This window comes from Eubalaena glacialis, chromosome 3, assembly GCF_028564815.1.
Source record: "Eubalaena glacialis isolate mEubGla1 chromosome 3, mEubGla1.1.hap2.+ XY, whole genome shotgun sequence".
Taxonomy (NCBI): domain Eukaryota; kingdom Metazoa; phylum Chordata; class Mammalia; order Artiodactyla; family Balaenidae; genus Eubalaena; species Eubalaena glacialis.
The window spans coordinates 11,807,215-11,833,267 of record NC_083718.1 but is presented as its reverse complement, the minus strand read 5'-3'; the positions used below and the strand labels follow the sequence as shown (position 1 = coordinate 11,833,267).

At 32.7% G+C, this 26,053-nt stretch overlaps 1 protein-coding gene across 2 annotated transcripts in view; it reads right to left on the bottom strand.

Moving 5' to 3' along the window:
* Positions 1–26,053, bottom strand: part of BRINP3 (BMP/retinoic acid inducible neural specific 3) — a 419,565-nt gene that overhangs the window by 228,930 nt on the left and 164,582 nt on the right. Inside the window, exon 2 of one of the 2 annotated variants that reach the window (XM_061185297.1) lies at positions 4,456–4,646. The exons of the other annotated variant lie outside the window; for it this stretch is intronic. Within the exon in view, the coding sequence (XP_061041280.1) occupies positions 4,456–4,646 (191 nt within the window). The remainder of the gene's footprint in view (positions 1–4,455; positions 4,647–26,053) is intronic. 2 annotated transcript variants of the gene reach the window in all.

Genomic DNA, 26,053 nt, shown 5'->3' with positions numbered 1-26,053 from the left:
TATATTGTATTATAATGAAATATATTAAAAAAACAGTCATGAAATATATTCCATAGCTAGAAATCAATATATCCCAGGAGTGCAATCTATTTCAAGATTGAGTCTTTAAATTGAGTAGCTTATTTTAGATTTTTAAACAGTGATGGAGTTTAGATATCATTATCCCAAATAGAAGCAAGCTAAATTACTATATTGATAAATAGTCTGGAAGCTATAAGATGAAACAAATAGGGAAAGTGATATATATTGAAGAAGGTTTTTTATAACTTATTTTTCCCTATAGGAAGATAATTCAATCACTGGCTTTATCTATCATAAAATATCCCATTAAAGGCTTCAAATATGCTATCCCAAGTTTTATGTCTAAGTCAATAATATGATGTACTAAATAACTCTTGGGAAAAAAAAGACATTTTTCATTTATTTCCTTTTCATCGCTTTAATGCTGGTAGAGAGTATTTTGCACTCAACTTGTTTTGAAAAATGTTTAAATTTAGTTGAAGATCTAGTTACTTAGGAGGCATCTACTTATAAAATAACTGGCTTTTTCAGATGCAAAGTAGTATGTATAGACTGGATAAACAGCAAGGTCCTACTGCATAGCACAGGGAACTATATTCAATATTCTGTGATAAACCGTAATGGAAAAGAGTATAAAAATGTATATATATATGTATAACTGAATCACTTTACTGTAAAGCAGAAATTAACACAACACTGTAAATCAACTATATTTCAATTAAAAATAAAAAATAAGAAAATAATTTTTAAAAAACTGGCTTTCTGTTAAAAATATTTGCTTCTATGCATGACATCCTCAGTGTGTTAATATTAGAGTTGTTCCTCAATCTGAGTCAATTAAGGAGAGAGAAAGAGAATTTGCTCAAGTTAAATACCACCAACCTCAATTTTTTAAGAAATAGAGTAATACAATTTCATGTTCAGTCAGGTAAAACATATGAAATTAAAATACACTTACAGCAACAAAAAAGACTGAGTGTAATTACAATAGCAATAATTTAAAAATTGCCTGAAATCAACCTAGCATATATTTTAATTGCAAACAGTTTATATCCTTAAGCTACTTAACTAATTTCATGCATTTTAGCTAAATTATTAACATCACCCAACAGAGAGATTCCTGAAGGAAAATATAAGTAACACTTAAAGACAAAAAGAGAATTCCAGTAGAAAATACCAGGAACACTAAATACAAAGAATGGTCAGAGATTAGAAGGCAAGTGAGGGTGGCAATTCTATTCTTTCCCCCTCCCCACCATTGAAGAAAGTGCTTGAACTAGACTTTTAAATAACTGAAGTAAAGCAATTTTGAGAAAGCGTATTGTCATTATTAATCAACCCAAAGAAGTGATTTACCACAAAGGTTTTTATAAACCCCCTTTATAAAAACAAACAAAAAGCATGCAAAACAAAAACTATCTTAAGACAACAATGTGGCATTCATAATGAGAAAACAATGAAATAAATCAAAATGTCACTGTAATTTTGCTACTAAGGAACAAAAATGTCCTTGAGAATCATCTGTACTTTTGATCTCTTCTGCCTTCCCCCTTGTCCCTTCCTTCCTTTCTTGTTTGAAGAATACATTTCATGTTCTGAAACTCTTCTGGGAACTCTGTATTGTTGATACAAGGGTAACGAAACCTAGGATGTGTTTCAAGACCACTGAACTTTTTAAAAGGAGATGTTATAGAAATAATTTAATTGTCACTTTTACTTCAGATTTTATTACATTAATAATCATTGTCAATAATAAGCCAAATAGACACAGCTTTCAAAGAATCAGTTTTCACATTTATGGGGATATTTTGCCATTGTTTTGCTATCCATACTGCTGTAGTAACAACAGCAATAACATTAATTCATGGCATGTTTATGCCAAGGACATTTTCCTACACTTACACTAATCTTCCCATGGCCTTGTCACACAGGTGTTACTCTCCCCCTTTCAACTAAAAAAAACCCCTAAAAATCAGTGAAGTTACTTAACAGCTTTTAAAGTCTCAAAATTGGTTTAAAAAAAAAAAAAAAGGAGCCAGGATTCAACACCAGGCTTGTCTGATCTCTTTATCTCATTATTTTAGTATTATTCATTTATGGAGGAAAGCAATGGAGAGAGAGTGCTTATTCACAGCTAACCTTTTCTGTCCTCCTGAACGCCCTACATCTTCTGCTTTTAATTCCTTAGGGGTACGTGGCAGACTTGTTTCTTTGGCGTATCCAGGGATCTCTCTTTTTCCACCCTCTCCATGCCTGGCTCTCCTGCTCTCCCTTTCATCCTGATTCTCTCCAATTCTGAATCTATTTGTTTAACTGACCTTTTTTGGATCCATGGATTTTCTTTCTCATTCAGTCTTCTTCCTGAATTAGATCTCAATTATCCTCTGTCCATTTCAGAGTTTTGATGTTTATCTAGTGGACTGGGCAGCCTCAGCCTCCTAGCAAAGTGTAGTTTCATTTATTTTCATTTAACAAGTATTTAATGAGAACCTATTGTGTGCCAAGCACTACTATAATGTCGACTGAAAAAAATGCACAACGTAAAAGTTGAGAATTAAGTTTTATTTGGTGGACGAAATGGAGGACTTCAGCCTGGAACACAGCATCTCAGATAGCTCTGAGGGATGGCTCCAAAGAAGTAAGGCATGAGCCAGGATATATAGGAGTTTTGCAATAAAAGCAGGTAGTGGAACATCAAAAGATTGCTGTTAATTAAAGAAAACCGGACATCTCAAGTTAATGAATTTAGCGCTTTTCTATTTATGGGAAGATGCAAGAGTCTGGGCTCACTGAAATCATTCCTCTGATATGCACCTTAACTATCTAGGGCCACTATCCTGCTTTTCTCCATCCTGAGTCCCCTCAGGGTGCACAGTCGGAGGCAGCTGCTGTGGCTGTTGGCTTGATGGCCGCAACATGCTTTGTTTACTGATATGGCAGGCGACATTTTCCATCCACAATAACTACGGGAGTAAATTGGTAACAAATACAGGCAAGATTCCTGTTTTCAAGAAAATAAAAAATTTTCACATAATAATAAATACTATGAAGAATGCAAAGTGAGATCATGAAGTAGTAGAGAATATTGGTTGTCTACAGGCACTGCTGCTGGTAGGATGATCAGAAAAGGCCTCTCTGAGAAAGTAACATTTGAGCAGAAAAATATGAAGTTTCCTTGTGGCTGAAACATAGAGCATGATCAGGAGAGAGAACAGATGAGGTTTGAGATGAAAGCCAATGGCAGAGCATTCATGTGGTGTCTTAAGAAACCACAGAAAAACATCTGGATTTCATTTCAAGTGGCTAACTGTAGGTTTTAATTAAAACAGAAAATGATTTGACCCAACTCAAGTTTAAAAGATCTGTGTGAAGGATGGACCTTAGGCATATTCTAAGAGAAACATGGTGGTGACTTGGTGTAGGGACATTGGGGTGGAAGTCAGGAAAGAGTTTGATACGGGATATATTCTAGAGGAATAAACTGACGTGACTTGGTGACAGACTGGACTGCCAGGTAAATGGAAAAAAAGAGACATCCTCTAAGACTGGGAAAATGAAGAGCATGTGGTCTTTCACACTGCCTCACCATTGGTGTGAACTAGCCTGCCCGGCTTCGGTAAACTTAACTGAGAAACCGACAAGGGAGCAGGGAATCACTGTTTTCATGGTGATTCCTATCCAATTTTGTCCACTGCTCCTATTATAGGAGTAACATCTATTTAAAACGGAAAGTTTGGACATTATTTAAAGTCCTACCCAAAATTCAATATACAGAATTCTGGGGTATTTATAAGTTCTAGAAAAATGTCATTTTCTTCCTATTACACATTATCTCCCCCCAAATCATTGAAGTGTATTCAAAATACTGAATTATACATCACCATGATAAAACACACATTTAATGATATTACATCACATTGAGGAGGGTGGCATTATTAATCTCTACTTTCATATTGTGCATCTTCATTGATATTTATTTATTACTCTCTTCACATCCTATATCAACTACAATCAGAAATGTGAAAATAGCTCTAAAAAATGTAATTTTAGAATTTCAACATTTACTTTGGGACCTTTCCTGCTCTCTGTAACCTGAAGTCCCAGCTGTGGCTTGATTGCTTATTACTCAATTTTTAAACAAAATTTGTCTCGTCACCTTGCATTATAGAGTGTAATAACTATGCCTATATTTAACAGAGGCTATTAGTTTGTAAATTTCTTTCAGGCAGAAACTAAGTGAAAATCCTCTACCTCATCATTGCGATCACCATACAAGATATTTAGTAATAACTCAATAAATGTTTTGATTAAGTTAATGAATGAAATTTAGGATTATTCAAACTGCAGTGATTTGGATGAATCAACACTTTTCCTTGATTTATACAGTTTTATGCACAAGCACACACAGGCACAAATATTTTCAAAGAGTCGTACCTCCCAGAGTAGCAGATAGCAAGAAATGTGTCCCATATTTCTTGATAAGGTTTTCTGTGATTTGCTGAAGGGTAGGCCGACGTCCCAAAAGTCTTATGTTGCGGAAGAATTCAGGGGCAAGAGGCAGAGGGGAGCCAAGGAAATTTCTTCTCTCAACTGCAAGGTTATTTACTTTCCAGCGGCCAAACTCCCTGAAAAGCAAATTTATTTTTATTCGTAAATACATAATCTATCTGAATGTTTTCATTTGAAAAGTTCACTTGATAGTTTCGTTGGGGTCACTACATTACAATGATTCTTGTTTGTAATAATACTTCATGTGCTATGAGTAAGTAGGAGAAGCAATATTTATAATTTATGTAGCTGGAGTGAATATCCTGCAACCAAGTCACGGAGAGAAAAATAAACCACTTAAAGCTACAGACTCCACTGATTTTTTTTCCAAAGGAAAAATGTACTCATAAAAATGATTTCATTATGTAAAGAATATTAATGTAGGATTATTTCTTAAAAAGGGAAACTAAAGTAGTATTTTATCATTTTCCAATGGAAATTGAAAAAAGAATAAATTTATTTTCATCATTAATGATTATTTTCTATTCACTTTAGAGTGGGAACTTGTAAAACCTCAAGAATATTAAGGTGCTGTAGAAGAATTTTTAAAAATATGATCCAAAGAAAAACTGTTTTTTTATATTAATTATTGTTTACAACATAATTTGAAACCCCAATTCAACTTAATTAGTAATTACTCAAGATGCAAAATAACTTTTAAGGTGGATATGGTCAAATTAGAGAAGTAGCAAATATGATTATAAAAGATTTATATATAAAAAATGTCTACAGTTATATTAAGTTAAAGTGAACCTAATAATACTTTAGAAAATAACTATGGTGAACTGGATTGCCTGATATCAACCATACAGATTTTTTTTCTGAGGAGTGGTCTCATAAAATCTCAAATACCTTCCACAGAGAAGACTTCCCTCTACTAGATTTCAACACTCCTATGTGTGTAATTTAACTCCGTTACTACTTAGCAAATAAAATGTTGATTAAATATTGTATAAATACTTGCCATACTTTATATTTTTGCCTCCAAAAAATTCCTGGAATGCACCACAAAAAGGTGCATGATAGATACATCTGTGAACCAGACTCTGCATGGAGTTCACATTCTAGAGAAAGTTTTAAAAATAAATAAAATAAAGATGTTAAGTTAAATTTTAAAAACATCCAGATTGTGACAAGGGCTGAGAGCTACCACAGACAGACTGCTGTGATGGGCCATAGGGCTGCGGATAGGATGGCCCTATTTTATTTTAAGTGACCTGAGAGGGCAACTCTGGAGAGGTGGTATTTGATACTTAGTCTCTAAAGGAAAAATAAAAGAGGCTAGATGTGGGGAAGCACAGAATAGATTTACACAGAATAAGGAAAAACAGTAAATACTTCCAGGACCAAGAACCATGTCCCTGATAGAGTCGCTCACCATGAATAATTTGTTCCTGTGACACACGTCTGGCAGCCACACAATCCATCCGGTCTTTTGGAAGTTAATTATAAGATTCACTAAGGAATCTAGGTAAGGCCTTGGCCTGAAAATAAGTCAACTTAGTGTTTCCTTCATTGAGAAACTCTCGCTATTACCTCTGCAAATCAGCTGATCCAAACAGTTTTAAATAGTATTATTCTACCAATGGTTCTCAAATGTCAGCACCTATTAGAATCACCTGGTAACTCCACCCCAGAGTTTCTGATACATGAGGCCTCGGATGGGGTCAAGAGTTTGCATTTTCAACAAGCAATGCTAGTACTGCTATTCTGGGGATCATACTTTGAGGAAAACTACTGATTAGGTAATTTGGTATGTTGTTTTTAAAATTTACTCAAAGTGCTCTCTTTTCAGTAAATCTTGGGCTTTTAGAGATACTATACTGGATTTATTACTTCATATTTCCTCAGAAGAGAGTAAGAATGTCATTGTTATTGTTCCAAACTTAATTGGTATCAGTAATTTTTTGTCTTTTCATCTTGTAAGAAATTTACCTGAATGTATTTGTGCATGTGTGTGTTTGATATATATGTAGAATATACATATGTAAATACATATTCAAAACTGTGAAGGAGAGCATTTAAAATAAAATATTTAAGTTCTAGTATTTTGTGATATAAGGTATATAGTAATACAATGCTTCTAAGAAGTTGTTTATTAAACCATGATCTAAATAATAGCTTCTCATTAATTTCCAAACTTTACCCTCAAACATTTACTTTATTTGCTGAAAAAACTTTATAATTTTATCAAGGGATAGTAACATAGCTTGAACCTAAAGTTGTGGTATATCTTTTTCAATGGTTTAAATTACCAAATTTATAAACGCATATGTATATTCTCATAAATTAAAATGTGAATTGCTAAGTGAAGTAATTGGACTTAAATAACCAAGAAGATTGTGTCAATGGTGGTATTTTACAACCCATACAAACTCTCTCTAAACTGCTGAGTATTTCTTGCTAGATGGCTGTGGATAACTACATATTGGGAGAGTGCCATTCTAGCCTCCCTTATTTTTTTTAACAATTTGTAAACATATAACACCAACCTGCGATCAGTACCAACCCATGATCTATTCTGACTTGAAATATTTGCAACTTTCTTTAGTTTGTTCCTCTTAAATATGACAAAGAATAGATGTAATATGAAAGAGCTGTAACAAATTTACATCATTTTCTGAAATCAGCTTATAACATTAATTTAACAAGAAAATTTATTAATGGTGTGCTACTTATTGTCATAACTACCAGATATCTTGGTAGTAATATAGATGAATAGAAGAAAACCTCTGACCTCAAGGGTTCCAAAATTATACTAAGTGAAGTATAATATGAATGAATAAATTGCAATTCAATGGCTTTACAATATTTTTATGTGCAAAAATACAAGTAGGCCATAGCTTATTGAGCACAACCCCTCTGCCCAATTCCTTGATATAAATGTTGCTAATCTAACTCACTTCGAATATGTTTTCTCTTCCCTTATATTCACACACTTCAGAAGGCTATAAAGAGCCTAAGACTATGCACAACCTTCCAGGGAGCTTTCTTCATCTATCAGATGCTTTTTATTACCGCAGTATGTTAACCTCAATTAAGTTTATGGTCTCAATTCACCTTTTGACATTTCAGTGGGAAAAACACTTTGCCACCCCATCTGATTAATTTATCCTCTCTGTCATGCAACACCAAAAGTAAAGGACAAACTCTTTGGGAGTATCACCAAACTAAGACTATAACTAAACTAATCAACCAATCAACTAACTAACTGAATGAATGAATGAATGAATTTAAAAAAACAGGATTGTTAGTAACCATAGCAAATTGTTTTCTTAATTTTCAGAGCTTCATCTAAAATTCTTCTCCTAGTTTTTTTTTTTATATTTTCATATAAAAAATGAAGTAAAATATTTTACTTTCTATTGTGTATATCCCAAAAGTATAATTTGAGTAGAAAAAATAAATGTTGGTTTGAGAACTGAGATCTCTCATTTCCACTCACATTTGGTTTATATTGTAATGATATATGATCACTGTTATGATCTCCATAAATTTTTGGTGAAAGCCTAGTTAGTACAGAAATCATCCTGAGAAGTGATGATAAGAGCACTTTAAGTAAAGGAAATCATCTCTGGACAGTTAAGTACCACACTATGAGCTGTGGACATAGATATGAATACAAATATTGTGTCTCTTACCTGGGCACAGGTATGATTGCATTTACCAGTGTGGCCACGCAGCTTCCTTTGACCAATAAAGTGTGAGCATGTAGGTTAGCCTGGACCCTCAGCCTGGGACTTTGATCAGCAAATATGATTCGAATTCCCATCCTTCAACCACTACCCCTGCAGCTTCTTAAGGATGAACAAGAGCATGAACTAAAAAGAGATGTTGTCATGTAAAGCTACCAAGATTATAGAGTTAGTAGTTGGTTTCCTTGCTTTCTAGCAATGTCATCTAGTATACCATGGCTGATGTAGAGTACTTTGACTGTGGGGTAAATTGAGAAGGCAAGAAGGAACTAATGGTTGTACGTAAATTAGAAACATATGGGCACAGTTGTTTTTTTTTTTTTCCTTCCTTAAGAATAGATCCACTTCAGTTGGAACTAGACCACACACTCGTTAAATTTTGGAAAAACAAAGCAATGGAGTGCTGAATTGAAAACATGCTGTCTGGTATGATTATCATAATGAGAGCATTTTACCGAAAGCCATCTATGGAGTCTATCCAGATGCATTATGTTTATATTAAATGAGAATATTGTTGTATCTAACTAAATGCTGCCTTCTACCTGAAGCCTTCACAGAATGTAAATATCTTCTCATTGCAACCTTTGGAAGTCTTTAAATGAAATCAGCACAATCATCATTGTTTAATTTAACTCAGCCTCTTTAGAATCGCCACTATTTTGTGGAACACACAAATGGCCTGTAACCAGTTCAGCCGGAACATTACTTTGAAAATGTTTTTGTTGGCTCTAAGAAGCCTCCATTAGTTGATTAGAGTTATATGTTTGCTGCTAAAAATTCTGACTTGCAAGCATCATTTTTTATGCGTGTCCACGTAATGTTTACTTTTCTACAACAATATATAATTTTATCCCCACGCAGCTCATAAAAAAGGTTGGAAAACCAGAATGACATCAACAAATTCCATTTAAATAATGATTACATCATTGCCACATTGCCACTGACCTTTCTTATTTGTATTTAAATTCTGTGTGAATGCATAAATGTACTCAGTATATTTGAAATATATTAACTACCATGATTTCTTTAAAATTACACATGTATATTTGGTTCCTGAAAAATACAGAATCTGCCACTGTTGATATTATATATTTTGGACTCACTACCAAAGGAAAGGCAACATAAAAATATTGATAAAATCAGACGATGCATTTGCTGAAAAGGCTTATCTTTAACTGCTAACTTAACACTAAATAAAGTTGTTTGTGTAAAGCCCTAAAAGTTTTTATTACATTACTTTTCACAATACTAAATTTGTTGGCTTGCAATTTTAATTCTGTCAATATTCATTAAAACTTGCAGACACAACAGAATATTAAAACAAAATATATTACCCAAGCACTAATCTGTGAACAAATCCAGCCTAAGAATTATAAATTGAATTGCCAATCTTTAGTAGTAATAACTTTCTAATTACATCTGTAAAGTCATACTGATCTTAAGAAATGCCACTAATAATCAATACTATCCCCCCATAATTCTATTATGTGTAACTGTTATATATAAAATTGGCTCTTTTAACGTTCTTTCTGTAGCACTTCCACGTCTCACAAATGATGCTGTTTTCCATTTGGCCAGAACAAGGGAAATGTTCCTAATGACCTGAATAGCTGTAGCTCTGAAGGCAGTTTTTTAAAAGCAGCTAAATGCTGAGCAGTTGGCAGAGTAGAGAATCCACTCTCTTTCACCCTCCTGCCCCTTAATACACTAATATTTCTTTTTTTTTTTAATTTAACAGTAGCAGGGTTCTTAAAGCTTGGGAGGTATTTTGGTGTGAAGCTAGGAATTTAGAAGAATGAATCTATTTAAAAAATACTGAAAGAAAGGCACAATCACAAATATGACATTTGTGAAATGTTTACATGCAGGATTTTGAGAAGCATCATTAATGCCTATTGTGTTTTGAATGAGCTGCCAAATTCAGAGGAGAATGGAGAAGACAAATTAGCATTACTGCAACAAAACACTGTCCAACCCAGTAAAGCAGCAAGAATTCATTGTAGCTGTAGCTTCTTGACTGTATTATTGAATATATAAGATTGGGGTGGGGTTACTGAGAATTTTTAAAGAATGGTCTGGTTTATGGCTACTAATGTATATTTTTAATTCTTAAAATATGTCAAATTTTTAGGGCTATGAAATAACTGAAAGTGATTTAATTTTATCTTACACAGCTTTAAATCATTTTCTGTAGTTTAATAAATAGGGGTTTAAATCAAATTTTAAGGGAAATACCACAGAATTCAATTGTCATAGTTACTGTCATTATTCCCAAAGGTAATTCATTTCATAGGACTATAACGGTACCACATGCTTATACCCTTGCATATATATATATATGTTATAGAGATTTATTATCCATTTTTAAATTAAATCACTCCTTTGAAGAGATGTTAGCAAAAGTTTTGATGTAAAAAATATACATACATGCTGTCAATGAATTACTTTCTAAGTTGAGGAGAGAGGGAATTATTTAACAAGCAAAAGCTTTTCTTTCTAAATTTTGGAAGTATAGTTTTAACATCTATTACAACTCATCACAATTATTCCTCAATCACGTTCATAATTATACAGATTTGGTAATTATTGATCAGTGTAGATAAGCTAAGAGACAGACACAACTGAGCTAAAATAAAATGTCTACTGATTCCCTGCGAAAAAAGCAATAAACAAATACAAATGTCTCTTTTTTGAAATTTATAATTAAAAAATTAATTATTTATTTGGGTTACTAAGTTGAAAAATTTATACTTCTTACATAAATTTAAATATTTTAGGGAGCTAGATAATGTTAGTTTTCCAAAGGAGAATGGATTTAGGAGTCAGATAGCTAAAGTTTCAAATTTCATCCTCACCAATTCAGTTCACAAAATTCAAAGGTGATTACATTTTGGCAAGTTCTTAACCTCACTGATGTAAAGTCATTTCATTTATAAGTGTACGTCTAATAATACTGACTCTGTAGCGTTTTTAAAGAAGTAAAATTTGTAGCAATTAACTAAAATAGTGCAAGGAGCACAGTTTACTTCTTAGTAAATTTTGGTGTGTGTACACTTGTGAAGTCACAGATTTTTGTTCTGTCAATTTTGGATGTCAATGTGTATAAAAATAGCTAGCTAGCTAGCTAGCTAGATAGATCAAGGTAATAAGCTTTAGTGAAATTATTGAGTAAAATTAACAAAAGAATTTTTAAATAGAGCCACACTCAAAGAATCTGCAAATTGTTTTTCTTGGTCCAGGCACAGATTAATAAATTAAATGCTCATCAGTAAGAATAAATGCCAAAAGTATAGTTACCTGCTAATGAAAAATTAATCTGCATTTGATAATTTTTTTAAACATTTAAGCAATAATTTCATTGAGATTTCTTTATAATGGTACAACCTCTACCTTAAACATTGGAACAAATATTTACAAATCATGAATTATGACAATGTGGTTAACTAATTAAATATCTGAGCTTGCAATAAATCAAAACTTCATATACTTCTTAATTTCAAATAACCTTCAAGTTGTCTCCAAAAAGTCAAGATCAAGGACTTTTTTTAGAGTAACTAAATGTTTAGAGACAGTGAATCCAAATTGTTAATCTTTTTATGAAAATTTTCCATAATAAAAATTATATCTAAGTAATAGTAACTCAAGTTAATAGAATATTTTTCTTGTAATAAGTTTAAAATATCTTAAAGAAAACTCTTTTTAAATGTTATGATTTTTAAGGAAAATAAAAATGTGTTGTAGTAGGTCACAGGTTTTAAGATACATATAATTTATTTCAACTTGCTATTAACTTTATGTCTTTCAAATCCACATGTCGTAGGGGAGGCTGGATATGGTGTTTTATGACAAAATAAATTTTCAGAAAAATGTATAATTTTAATTTTACAAGGTATAAATTACTCATTCCCTAAATTATAACCTTTCAGTTTGAGTCAGGCTTGAGTTGTCAAAATACCACTTTTACACACAAAAAGCTTGTGAAACGTAAAGTGGTAATGTTACCTTTCTCTGGATATTATTGTCAGAATCTACCGATTACAAATTGAAACATAGTATCTGACAGGCACTTAGTCCTCCTGTCTTCTATGCTTGGGATTCATATAAAATAAATTTGTTATATTTAAAATAGATAACCAAAAAGCACCTACTGTGTAGTACAGGGAACTCTGCTCAATATTCTATAATAACCTAAATGGGCAAAGAATTTGAAAAAGAATAGATACATGTATATGTATAACTGAATCACTTTGCTAGACACCTGAAACTAACACAGCAATGTTAATGTTAATCAACTGTACTCCAGTATAAATAAAAATTTTAAAAAAGAAAAGAAATTAGTTGAATATCACCCACTATATAACCCTTCAAAGACATCAATAACACATGGGGAAATTGCTGTTTTCTCTGCTCTGCCAACACTGTCTCCAACTAATTCTGCTATGTATTCATAGCAGAGTATTCTTTTCCTTCCTAGTAGTTAATATATTTATCTGTGTGGTTATTCAATTAATGTCTGCCTCTTCCATTATATAATAAGCTCCACATAGACATGGATTACGTCTTCTTTTTATAACTATGCATTCTTAAGACTCAGATACATGATCCATAGTAGTCACTCAATAAATACATAGTGAAACAACAAAGGAGTGAATGTTATCATGTGAGCTAAAATGAAATAACCACATAAGAAAGAAAAAGGCTGAAGTTTGACTTGTGAACACACGCCCTGGCTAAAGTTCACAGAAAACCAAGCTCAGTGGAAGAATGCATTTTTCAGTTGGGCTCTTTGAGTGTTCAAGTGACTAGGGGTGGTTAGGAGTTAACTATTTGCTTTAAATTGAGAACCACTAAGGACTAGGTAAAAACCTACTCCTACTAAAAGTCGAAACATATATTTGAATGTTGAATAAAAAGCTACCATTGTCTGTGAGTGCAGTGAAGTCTACAGAGTTGGGGCTCACAGCCTCCATTAGCTAATGTACTTTGGGGAGAGGAGTCCTGCTATCAGTTACAAGAGGATCTTCAATCTTTCGTATCTGTGTCAGCCTAAAGGCAAAGGAAAGACACTGATTGTACAAACTCAAATTCCATACTGCTAGGGGATAGATAAATATATAATATATACTTTGACTAGTTTTTTTCCTAAAAACATTAAAATGGAAGTTTTAACAGGCAATAAGTTTAAAGTTTGACAGGCAAAAAGCAAAATTTTTATATTATTTGAAATTTTGATTGTCAAGTAACATTTACCTCAAGATGGAATTTGAAATGATAGTTAAATTAGACTTGTGTTTGAAGTGACTCATTGGTTTAAACTATTGCACTGTGAGGTATATATGCTCTTCTTATCTCCTTTTGGCACATGAGAGGGTTTTGGTGCAAATTATTTCTCTAAGGATGTATACCTAACAATAGCTTGAATCCAGGGAATTTGACACCAAAAGTAATGAACTTAACTTCTTTATAGATTAGCAGCAATTTTGAAAGGTGGATTTTAATACTAATGCATGATACTTGTGTGTGTAGGGATTGTAAAAGGGAGCATATGGTGAAAGAGAGGGAAAGAGAGAGAAATATATATATATAGAGAGAGAGAGAGAGAGAGAATGGTGGGAAGGAAGTTGGGAGAAGTTTATCAATAAAATGGGGAGGAATGTGAGAAATATTAATATAAATTATTATAATAGAAACAAAATACTGACTATAGATTAATCCTTTATTGCCCTGACTAAACAGTCATCCAAGAAATAAAGAATGTAAATATCTGTTTGGTAGAAGGAGCTAAAGAACTCTTGGAACTAATTCACATTTCTCAGAAGAGGGCAGTAGAATTGTAGGAACTGAATGATTAAAGACATTTACGATTAATTGCTTTCATAAGTGATATAGTAGAGTCCAAACTCCAGCCTCAGAGTACAGAGAATAAAAGTCTCAGAGTGAGAAACACAGATGGTGAGAAAGAAAAGAGATTCTTCGATGGGATCACCCAGCTGTGATGAGGGAATTCAAGGATGAAATTGGGAAAATGATGGGAAAAATCTGTTACATCAAAAAACCACTAAGCTGAAGGTTGCCAATATGTCTCTAATGTCTCTAATGCGTAAGAAGGATTCCAGAGAAGGATGAAGTCCTGTAAATCCACAGGGAAGCTTAGATTCCATGATAAAACGTTAACATCACTGAACACAAAAGGAGGTACTCCATCACAAGAAAAAGAGTGTTATTCCACAATGGGGATATTATGTCTCATCCCTTTACTGGAACTGCTTGTAATGAAAAATATGCATGTAGAAAAAAATAAATTCATAAATATAATCTATTGATTCTTAACAAAATAAATGATGTCTCCTCAAAGTTTGCTTTAAAAAAAACAGGTTGCTGGACTACTGAGTAGTACAGAACACTTTGAGAAAAAGCTATGCAAATACTGAAAATATCTGGAAAGAAAGGTTAATCACAACAGAAAGAACCAATCAGGTGTGCAGCCTAATTAGTGCAAAGTAAATAAACAAGCTGTATTCACTTAAAGTGCTAACACACCTATAGAGGAAGAACAACTGAGAAGCATTCAGGGGGAAAACTGTTAAAAGAGAAAAGACATTTTTTTAAAAAAAGAAAGGGCATAATGAAGGATATACCAGCGATGACAGTGAAAGACAGTACTTTGGGAAATATAACAACCACTGAAATATAATCTTTGGACGATTATATTATCACTTCATTATTGACTCTGAAAAGGAAGTGAATAAACAGGTCTAAAATACTGATGAACCTAAAAACTTATCATGGAGAGTCACTCCATGTGACCAAAGAAAATAGAAAATAAAATGGTGAAACAATAATCAAGGGAGTATCGAAAGAAAATTTCCCAGAATAAGAGTGTGGGTGGGGTAAACTGAGGACACTACAGAGGAAAAAAGAGAGGAAACAAAAGGAAAAATAAAAGATTTATATCATTTTGAAAGGAGAAAACAAAAAGTGTTTCCATCTCAGCAATAGAGGATTAAGAGAAACAAGTGAAAATGGATACATAAAAGTGGTTGTTTTTAATTGCTCACTCACTATCATAAGTTTGAGTTTTCTTTTTGAATATAGAAGACTGTGTCAAGATGAGTTTAAAAAAATAGTCAATATTCTGAATCATAAGATAATTACAAGTACAATGAAAACATGAAAATGATAAATTATTAATGAAAATCATGAATAAAGGCAAGATTCTTGTTACCAAGTACATTTAATTGATATAATAAAAATATCTCAATATGTAGGTAGCATTAACTTAATAATTTTATATTCATGGACACTATTAGGTTCAGTAGTGATGTATATGATGAAAGGTAACAGGAAAAATAACTGACATTTATTACTATGCAATAAATTTGTTTTTCTTTATCTCTCTTATATTCACACACAATCTTAGGAAATAAGTACCATAGGGCATAAGTGTCAAGATAGTCAAATGCTATATTGACACATGGAAATTTGCGGTGAGAAGATTTAGGGAAAAACACTAACATAGACATGAAACTCCAATTTTCAATTGATTTGTTTATCACCAAATTAATCCTTTGTTACAGAGACTCAGCCTCCTGTAAGAGGAAAATCAGTTACTAAATCCCACTTTGAATGGTTGGTGGTTTTGAAACAGGCAGAAGCTTCAGTTCCAGAGGTAGTTGTGTTCTCAGAGCTCTTTCCCTAAATCCACAGATTGGGTTTGGTTCTCAATTGTCGCCTCCTGTCTTTTAGATAAACGGTTCTCTGGAAAAGCTGATACCTGGCAGATTGGAGCACTTTTTATTCTGGGATGAGTTAACTCATTAATTAAATATTTATTGAGTGTCATAGTCCAGAACTGTTGCTGGATACTGTCCATGAACACAATAGGAGCAGTTAACCTAGGGAGGTGAGGATTTTTATCAGTACATTGTCACAGCGTTTGTTTGATCTGGATGTTTTAGGTAAACTTATGGTCAAAGAAAAAAAAACTATGAATTGTGTGCCTTAATTTTACCCAATAATTGTAAGCACCTGGCGTAAAGCAAGCATTCAATAAATATTCCCTGAATGGATTAATTAATCAATTAGTATTCGAGCACAATTCTTTTTTTTAATTAATTAATTGATTTATTTATTTTTTGGCTGTGTTGGGTCTTCGTTTCTGTGCAAGGGCTTTCTCTAGTTGCGGCAAGCTGGGGGCCACTCTTCATCGCGGTGCGTGAGCCTCTCACTGTCGCGGCCTCTCTTGTTGCGGAGAACAGGCTCCAGACGCGCAGGCTCAGTAGTTGTGGCTCACGGGCCCAGTTGCTCCGCGGCACGTGGGATCTACCCAGACCAGGACTCGAACCCGTGTTCCCTGCATTGGCAGGCAGACTCTCAACCACTGCGCCACCAGGGAAGCCCCTCGAGCACAATTCTTGCTATTTTTGTCTAATGCTATAAAATATTTTTATTAGAAAGTTTTATTATGAGATAATGGTAGATTCCTATTCACTTGCAAAAAATAATAGAGAACTCATATACCCTTTAATCAGTTTCTCCCAATGGTAACATCTAACAAAACTATAGTAAAACATCACAAGCAAGATATTTTCGTTGACACATCAAGATACAGAACATTTCCATCTCTACAAGGATCTTTCATGTTGTCCGTTTTTAGCTACATACACTTTTCTCCTACCCCCCAACTGCTGACAATCACTAAGTTGTTCTCCATTCCCATAATTTTGTCATTTCAAAAATGTTATATAAATAGTCACACAGTGTGTAACCTATTGTCATGGTTTCTTTTTCCACTCAGAATAATTTCCTGCAGATTCATCCAAGTTGTGGCTGCTATCAAAATTTGTTCATTTTTAATGCTGAATAGTATTCCATGTATGGATGTACTACAGTTTGTTTCACCATTAACCTGTTGAAGGACATCTAGGTTGTTTCCAGGTTCGGCTATTACAAATAAAACTGTTATGAACATTTATGTACAGGTTTTTGTGTGATCATGCATTCGTTTATCTGGCATAAATACCTGGAAGTGAAATTGCTGGGTCATGATGATTGTACCGTTTTATATTCCCAGGACAGATGTCTGAGTGATGCAGTTTCTCTACATTCTTGTTAGCATTTGTTGTCACTGTTTTCTTTTTATTTTAGCTATGCAGATAAGAGTGTAGTAATATCTCATTGTGATTTAATGACTGCATCTAATGGCTAATTATATTCAACATCTTTTCATGTGCTTATTTGCCAAGTATATACTCTCTTCAGTAAAATATCTTATCATATCTTTTGCACATTTTATAATTTGATTTTTTTAATGATGAGTTTTGATGTATATAAATAGATGATAGATGATAGATAGATAGATAGATAGTGTTAAAAAAGACTATTGAGAGTGAGTTGCAAATGTGTTCTCCATATTGTATGTCTGCAGCTAGTATTTTCATCATCTTAACAGGATCTGTCACAGAGCAAAAAAAATTTTTAGTATTGATGTAATCCAATTTATCAATTATCTTATATGGATCATGCCTTTGGTATCTAATCTAAGAACTTTTTGTGTAGCCTAGATCCCAAAGGTTTTTTTCCTATTTTTTAAGAAAATATTTTGTAGTTTTGCATTTTACATTTAAATCTGTGATCTCTTTCAAGTTATTTTTTGTATAAAATGTGAGATTTAGGTTAAAGTTCATTTTCTCACCTACAGATATCCAATTGTTCCAGCACCATTTGTTAGAAAGAGGTATTCTTTCTCCATTGAATTGTTTTTTCACATGTATCAAAAAATCATGTTTTTTTGGGTCTACTTCTAGGTTCTGTATTGGTTCAGTTGATCTATGCATTTATCTTCAATAAATACAACAGTCTTGATTACTATAGCTATATAATGTCTCAAAATTAAGTAGACTGATTTTTTCTCCCCCACCAGCCTTCTTTTTCAAAATTGTTTAGGTCATCTAGTTTCTTGACTTTCTACATAAATTTTAGAATAATATTGTTTATTCTACAGAAAAATAATCTTGCTGGAATTTTGATAGGAATTGTGTTAAAACTCTGTATGATCTTTGGAGAGTATAGATACCTTTATGATATTGGGTCTTCAAATTCATAAATGTTTGACTTCTTTTTACATTTATTTCATCAGTGTTCTGTAGTTGTCAGCATGGCAGACCTGTACATGATTTTTTAGATTTGCACCTATGTATTTCCTTTTTTTTGAATGACTGTAGATGATATTGTATTTTTAATTTTGGCGTCGATATGTCCTTTGCTAGCTTAGAAATGCAATTGATTCTTGAATGTTTATCTTGTATCCTATAAACTTATTAAACTCCTTCATTATTCTGGAAGTGTTTTGTAGCGTCTCTTGGAATTTCCTATGTAGACAATTATGTCATCTGCAGACAGTGACAGTTTTATATCTTCTTTTCTCATCTGTAGAATTTTAACTTTCTTTTATTGCCATATTCTACTGGATAGAATTTCCAGCAATATATTGAGTAGAAGAGCTCAGAGTGGATGGATGTCCATGCCTAGTTTAATTTTGTTAAATGCTTTGTCTTCATCAAGTGACGTGATCATCCTTTTTTTTTATCCTGTTAATGTGGTGGATTACATTTATTAATTTTCAAATGGTGAGCTAGCCTTGCAACACTGGAATAAACCCCACTTTGTCATTTATGTATAATTATTTTTACATATTGAATTCTATTTACTCAGATGTTATCAATAAACTTTCATCAATATTCATGAAAGAGATTGGTCTATAGTTTTCTACTTTGGAGCTGTTTTTTGTTTGTTTCTTTTTTCTTTTTTGGTTTTGATATCAGGTAACACTTGGGTGATAAAAATAAATTGGTATGTGTTCCTCCTCTCCTATTTTCTGAGAGAGATTGTACAGAATTAATGTTAATTCTTATTTAACTATTTAGTAGAGTTTTGCAGTGAAATTATCTGAGCCTAGAGATCTATTTATCTGGAGTTTTAAAACTAAAAATTCCATTTCTTTAATAGTCATAGGGCTAGTAAAATTAAATATTTTATAGTAGGTGTTCTATGAAAGTTTGTATTTTTGAAGACTAGGTCCATCTTATCTAAGTTGTCAATTGAATGTGTGTAGAGTCGTTCACTGCATTCACTTATTATCAATTTGATATCCATAGTGATTTTTTTCCCTTTACTATTGTGAGCAGTTTGTGCTATAAATTTCTCTCTCAGTATCACTTAAACTGTGTACTATAATTTTTGATACTTTGTATTTTTCTTTTCATTTAGTTCAAAGTATTTTTTGTTTGTATTGAGATTTATTATTTAACCTACAGTTTATTTAGTAGTGTGTGATTTAGTTCCCAAGTGTTTGGAATTTTTCATATTGTTTTGTCATTGATTTCTAGTATGATTTCATTATGACCAAAAAACACACTGTACAATTATAATTCTTTCAAATTTGTTGAGGTTTATCTTATGATTGAGGAGATCTTCTACTTGTTATATGTTCCATGAGTACTAGAACATCTGTACTGGGCTGTTTTACAGTAAAGGGTTTAATAAATGATTATATTCTATTGGCTAATAGTGATGTTAAGTTTTTCTATATTCTTGCTGATGTTTTGTCTAGTTGCTCTACCAATTGATGAGAGACACTGAAATCTCCAACTATAACTGTGGATTTTTCTATTTCTTCCTTCATTTCTATTAGTTTTTGTTTCTCATATCTTGTAGCCTGGTCTTTTGGTGCACACACATTTAAGATTAATATGTCTTCATATTGGATTGGTTTCTGATTACATTAGGCAGTTCTTTGTTTATGATTTCCTTGCTTTAATCTTACTTTATCTGATGTTAATGGATACTACTGCTTTATTTTAATTAATGTTTGCATATTTTTCTATTCTTTTACATTTAACCTACCCATCATTTTGAAGTGAGGTTTATCATAGACAATCTGTATTTGGCTTGTGTTTTGTGGTCCATTCAGCCAATCTCTGCCTTTTAATTAGAATACTTATACCATTTGTAATTAATGCAATTATTGATATTTTTGGACTTAGGTATTTTTATTTTTTATTTTTATTTTGTCTCTCTGCTTTTCATTTTTATGTTTTCTCTTTCCTATCTTTTCGTAGGTTACTTAGTTTTTAGAATTTCATTTTGATGTGTCTATAGTTATTTTGAGTACACGTTTTTGTGTACTATTTATTATTGATTGCTTTGTGTATTAATTTTTCTGCCTTTGAGGGATGGGCAATTTAATAGGAGAGATAGATATATGAACAGACAAATCCAATAAATTATGTGGATGAAATAATACATCTATGTGAGTCATATAGAAGGATAGTTCAAAATATATTCAGAAAAGATTAATATATGAATCTGTTACAGGGATGGTATGCCTAAGAAATTAATCATCAATTCAACCAGCCTCACTAAAGACTCAGAGTTATAACAATATGCAGCCAGATGAGAGGAAAGGCACATTGCCAGAGAGTCACAAACATTTTAATGAACCATGAGGATATAAATATATCTCTGAAAATGACACTGGAAAATATTTTTTCTTTTAAGTTGTGGCAAAATGAAATTTACCATCATAACCATTTTAAAGTACACAGTTTAGTAGCGTTAAGTGGTTGCAAGACTGAAACTCATTTCTCACTAAACACTATACCCTGGGCACCACAATTCCACTTTCTGTTTCTATGAGTTTGAATACTCTAGATAGCGTGTATAAATGGAATCATACAGTATTTGTCTTTTTGTGACCAGCATTTTACTTAGAACAATTACCTTAAGATTCATTCATGTTATAGCCTGTGTCAATGTCTTCCCTCTGTAAGGCTGATTCATATTTTATTGTTTGTATACAGCATATTTTATTTATCCATTCATTCACTGATGGACACTTAGGTTGCTTCCATGGTTGGCTATTGTGAATAATGCTGCTATGAGCATAGTGTACAACTATCTCTTCAAGACCCTACCTACTTTCAATTCATTTGGTATCCACAAGGGTAACTACTGGATCATATGGCAATTCTATATTTAAATTTTTGAGAAACTACCATTTTTTTCCCCCACAGCAGCTACAGCAGTTTACAGTTCTCCCAACGGTGCACAAGGGTTTTATTAATTTTTCCACATCCTCACTTAACACTTGCTATTCTGTGATTTTTTTAAATAGTAGCTATATTAACGGGAATGAGGTGATATCTTGTGGTTTTGATTTGCATTTAGCTAAAGATTGGTGATGTCGAGCATATTTTTATATGCTTATTGGTCATTTCTGTATCTTCCTTGGAGAAATTTCTATTCAAGTCCCTTGCCCATTTTTAAATCATGTTTGTTTGTTTGTGAGTTTTAGCATATTACATTCTATATACGTAACTAACAATGGTCTACTGGGGTTAATCAACATTTTACCACTTCATTCAAGCATAGACACCATACATCTATCTACTTCCTTTTCTCTTCCCCATTTATAATAAAATTGTCTTAAATGTTCGTTCAAATTTATTTTGAACCATATAAGACAGTGTTATAATTTTTATTTCACAATTCAAAAATAATATAAAAAATGGGAAGGAAAATGTTTTGTGCTTACCCATTTTTACTCTTATTTTTTCCCCTTCTTAATGTTTCAAGGTTCCTTCTTTTATCATTTTATTCCTATTTGGAGAACTCTCATTTAGGTTACATTTTATGGCAATAAAATCTCTTCATTTTCCTTAATCTGAGAATGTCTTGATTTTTCTTTTATTCCTAACAATTGAATAGATTTTGAGTAGATATTGAATTCTGGGTTGACAGTTCTTTTCTTCCAGCACTTGAAAAAAATGTTCTGCCACTTCTTTCCAGCTTCCATTTTTTCTAATGAGAAATCTGCATTTAAACTGAATTTCCCCTAGTATGGTGTTATTATTCTCTTGTTGCTTTGAAGATTTTTTCTTTCTCTTTTGCCTTCAGAAGTTTGATATGATGTGGCTTAGTAGGTATTTCTCTACATTTCCCTATTCAGGATTTTTCAGTCTCTTGAATCAGAGGGATTATGTTTTTTGACCAACTTGAAAAGGTGTTCTTTGTTTGAGTTCTTTTTCCTCCTTGCCATCTACCTTCTGGGATTTCAGTGACATAAATGTTAGATATTTTGTTATAGTCCCATGGATCTCTGAGGCTCTGTTCATTGTGTTTTGTTATTGTTTATTTATGTTGAATTTATTTGTTTTTGTTTGGGGGAAGCAATATATAACTATATATAGTTATTCAGATAAGACAATGTCTTTTGTTCTGTCTTTAAGTTCACAATTCTTTTTTCTCTTTCCCTATCATTTACTGCTACCCAATCCATTGAGATTTTGCTAAAGAATTTATCATATTTTAGGGCAGTTTTAGGTTCACAGCAAAATTGGGGAAAGGTACAGAGATTTTCTATGTATTCCCTAGCTCCACACATGCATAGCCCCCCTCCATTATCAACATCACTCACTAGAGAGGTACATTTGTTACAACTGATTAACCTACATTGACACATTATAATCACCCAAAGTCCACAGTTCATATAAGGTTCACTTTGGGTGTACATTCTTTGTGTTTGGACAAATGTATAATGATATGTATTCACCACTATAGTATTTTCACTGTCTTGAAAATACTCAGAGATTTGCATATTCACCCCTGTTCGCAACAACACCTGGCAACCGTAGATCTTTTTACTGTCTCCATAGTTTTGTGTTTTCCAGAGTGCCGTAGCTTTGAAAACATATAGGATGCAGCCTTTATAGATCGGCTTCTTTCCCTTAGTAATACGCATTTAAGTTTCCTCCATATCTTTTCATGGTTTGATAGCTCATTTATTTTTAGCACTGAAAATCATTCCATTGTCTGGATGTTCATACCTACCAAAGGGCATCTTAGTTGCTTCCAAGTTTTGGCAATTATGAATAAAGCTGCTATAAACATTTGGGTACAGGTTTTTCTGTGGATATAACTTTTGAAATCCTTTTGGTAAATACCTAGTACAATTGCTAGATCATATGGTAAGAGTAGGTTTAGTTTTCTAAAGGAATTGCCAAACTGACTTCCAGAGTGCCTGAACCATTTTGCATTCCCGCCAGCAATGTATAAGAGTTCCCATTGTTTTACATCCTTGCCATCATATAATGTTGCCATTGTTCTGGATTTTGGCTATTCTAATAGATGTGTAGGGGTATCATCGTTGTTTTAATTTGCATTTCTCTGATGACACGTGATGTGGAGCATCTTTTCGTATGCTTATTTGCCATCTGTATATCTTCTTTGGTAAGATGGTTGTTAAGAACTTTGGCCCATTTATTAATTAGGTTGCTTTCTTATTGTTGAATTTTGAGTTCTTTGCATATTTCAGATCAGAGTCCTTTATCAGATGTGTCTTTTGCAAATTTTTTTTTCCACTCTGGGTCTTGTCTCCTCATTCTCTTGACATTGTCTTTTGCATAGCAGAGGTTTTTAATTTTAATGAAGTTCACCTTATGAATTATTGCTTTCATGAATCATGCTTTTGGTGTTGTATCTAAAAGTCATTTCCAAACCGAGGAACAGCTAGGTTTTTTCTATGTTATCTTCTAGAAGTTTTATACTTTTGCATTTACATTTAAGTCTGAGATCCATTTGAAATTAGCTTTTGTGAAGAGTGTTAAGTCTCTGTCTAGATTTTTTTTTTATTTTGCAGGTGGATATCTAGTTATTCCAGCACCATTTGTTGGAAAGACTATCTTTACCTCATTTTATTGCCTTTGCTTCTTTGTCAAAGATTAGTTGAACATATTTATGTGGGTCTTTTTCTAGGTTATCTATTCTGTTCCACTGATCTATTTATCTATTCTTTTGCTAATACCCCACTCTCTTGAAACTACTTCTTTATAGTAAATCTTGAAGTTGTTAGTGTTAGTCCTCCAACTTTTTTCCTCATTATTGTGTTAGTTATTTTGGGTTTTTTGCCTCTCCCTTTAGAGTCAGTTTGACAATATCCATAAAACAACTTCTTGGGAATTTAATTGAGAAGTCATTGACTCTACAGACCAAACTGAAAAGAACTGACATCTTGAGATTATTGTATCTTTCTCTCCATTAATGGAATATCTCTCCATTTATTTAGTTCTTCTTTGGTTTCATTCATCAGAGTTTTGTAGTTTTACTCATATAGATCTTGCACATATTTTATTATATTTATACATAAGTAATTATTTTTTGTATTGTGTCTTTAAATACAAATTCTGCTTTTTCATTGACAGTATATAGGAAAGCAATGGACTGTGTATTAACCTTGTATCCTGAAACCTCACTGTAATCACATGAGTTTAGGGAGTTTTCTTGTTGATTCTTTCAGATTTTTTTTTTTGACATAGATTTTCATGTTATCCAAGAACAAAGACAGTTTTACCGTTTCCTTCCTAATTTGTGTAACTTTTATTTCTTTTTCTTGTCTTATTGCATTAACTAGGACTTCATACACAATCTTGAAAAGGAGTGATGATAAGGGACATCCTTGCCTTAGGTAAAAAACTTCTAGCTTCTCACCATTAAATGTGATGTTAACTGTAGGCTTTGTGTAGATATTCTTTATCAAGTTGAGGAGTTCCCCACTATTCCTAATTTACTGAGAGTTTTTATTATGAATGGGTGTTGGATTTTGTCAAATGCCTTTCTGCATCTATTGAAATGATCATAAGATTTTTCTTTTCTAGACTGCTGTGTGATGGATTACATTAATTAATTTTCAAATCTTGAACCAAGCTTGCACGCCTGGGTTAATTCCCACTTGATCATGGTGTGTAATTCTTTTTTATACTTTGTTGGGTTAAATTCGTTAATATTTTGTTGAGGATTTTTGCATCTATGTTCATGCGAGATATTGTTCTACAATTATCTTTACTTGTAATATCTTTGCCTGGTTTTGGTATTAGAGTAATGCTGGCTTCTTAGAATGAATTAGGAAGTATTCCTTCTGCTTCTATTCTCTGAATGAGATCGTGGAGAATTGATACAATTTCTTTCTCAAATGTTTCGTATAATTCACCAATGAACCCATCTGGACTTTGTGCTTTCTGTTTTCAAAGGTTATTAAGGAATTGTTTCAATTTATTTAATAGATATAGGCCTACTCAGACTGTCTGTTTTTCTTGTGTGATTTTCTGCCTGCTGGATCTGTCCATTTCTGATAGAAGGATGTTAAAGTCTTCCACTGAGTTTCTTAAATCAATTTTTGTATTTTTCCATTCTGAAATTTCCATTTGGTTCTTTTTAAATAATGTTATTCTTTTATATAAACTTTTTCAAGAGTAATTGGGCCATGTGTTAAGAGACAACATCACAAGGCAAAAGGCCAAATAGCATGGACAGTTCTGAGGCCCCAGCCCATAGGTCTCCAAGATCCAGGACGGCCTCAGACTGTAGTTTTCCACACTGTCACCAGAGGGCACCCAAACTAGCCCATCAGGGAGTGATGACCTGGCAAGGAGGAGAAGGGAGGGGTTTTAATGAATTTAACTTAGAGCTTCAAAGATTTCCACTCTATCACTCTTCAAGATGTACCCTCTCTGGGGAGAAATGAAGATGATCAGATTCCCTCACCATTGTGTCTTGAATAAACACTGCTGCTGCTTAAAAAAAAGAAAAATAGTTGAAATAAGTTGAGACTTTCTATTGCTTTACTGAGTGTTTCTTTTTTTTTTTTCCTACTGTTTAAGCTTGTTCATAATTGTTCAATGACACAATTTTATTATGGATGTTTTCAAGTAGTTCTCAAATAGTTCTAATACATC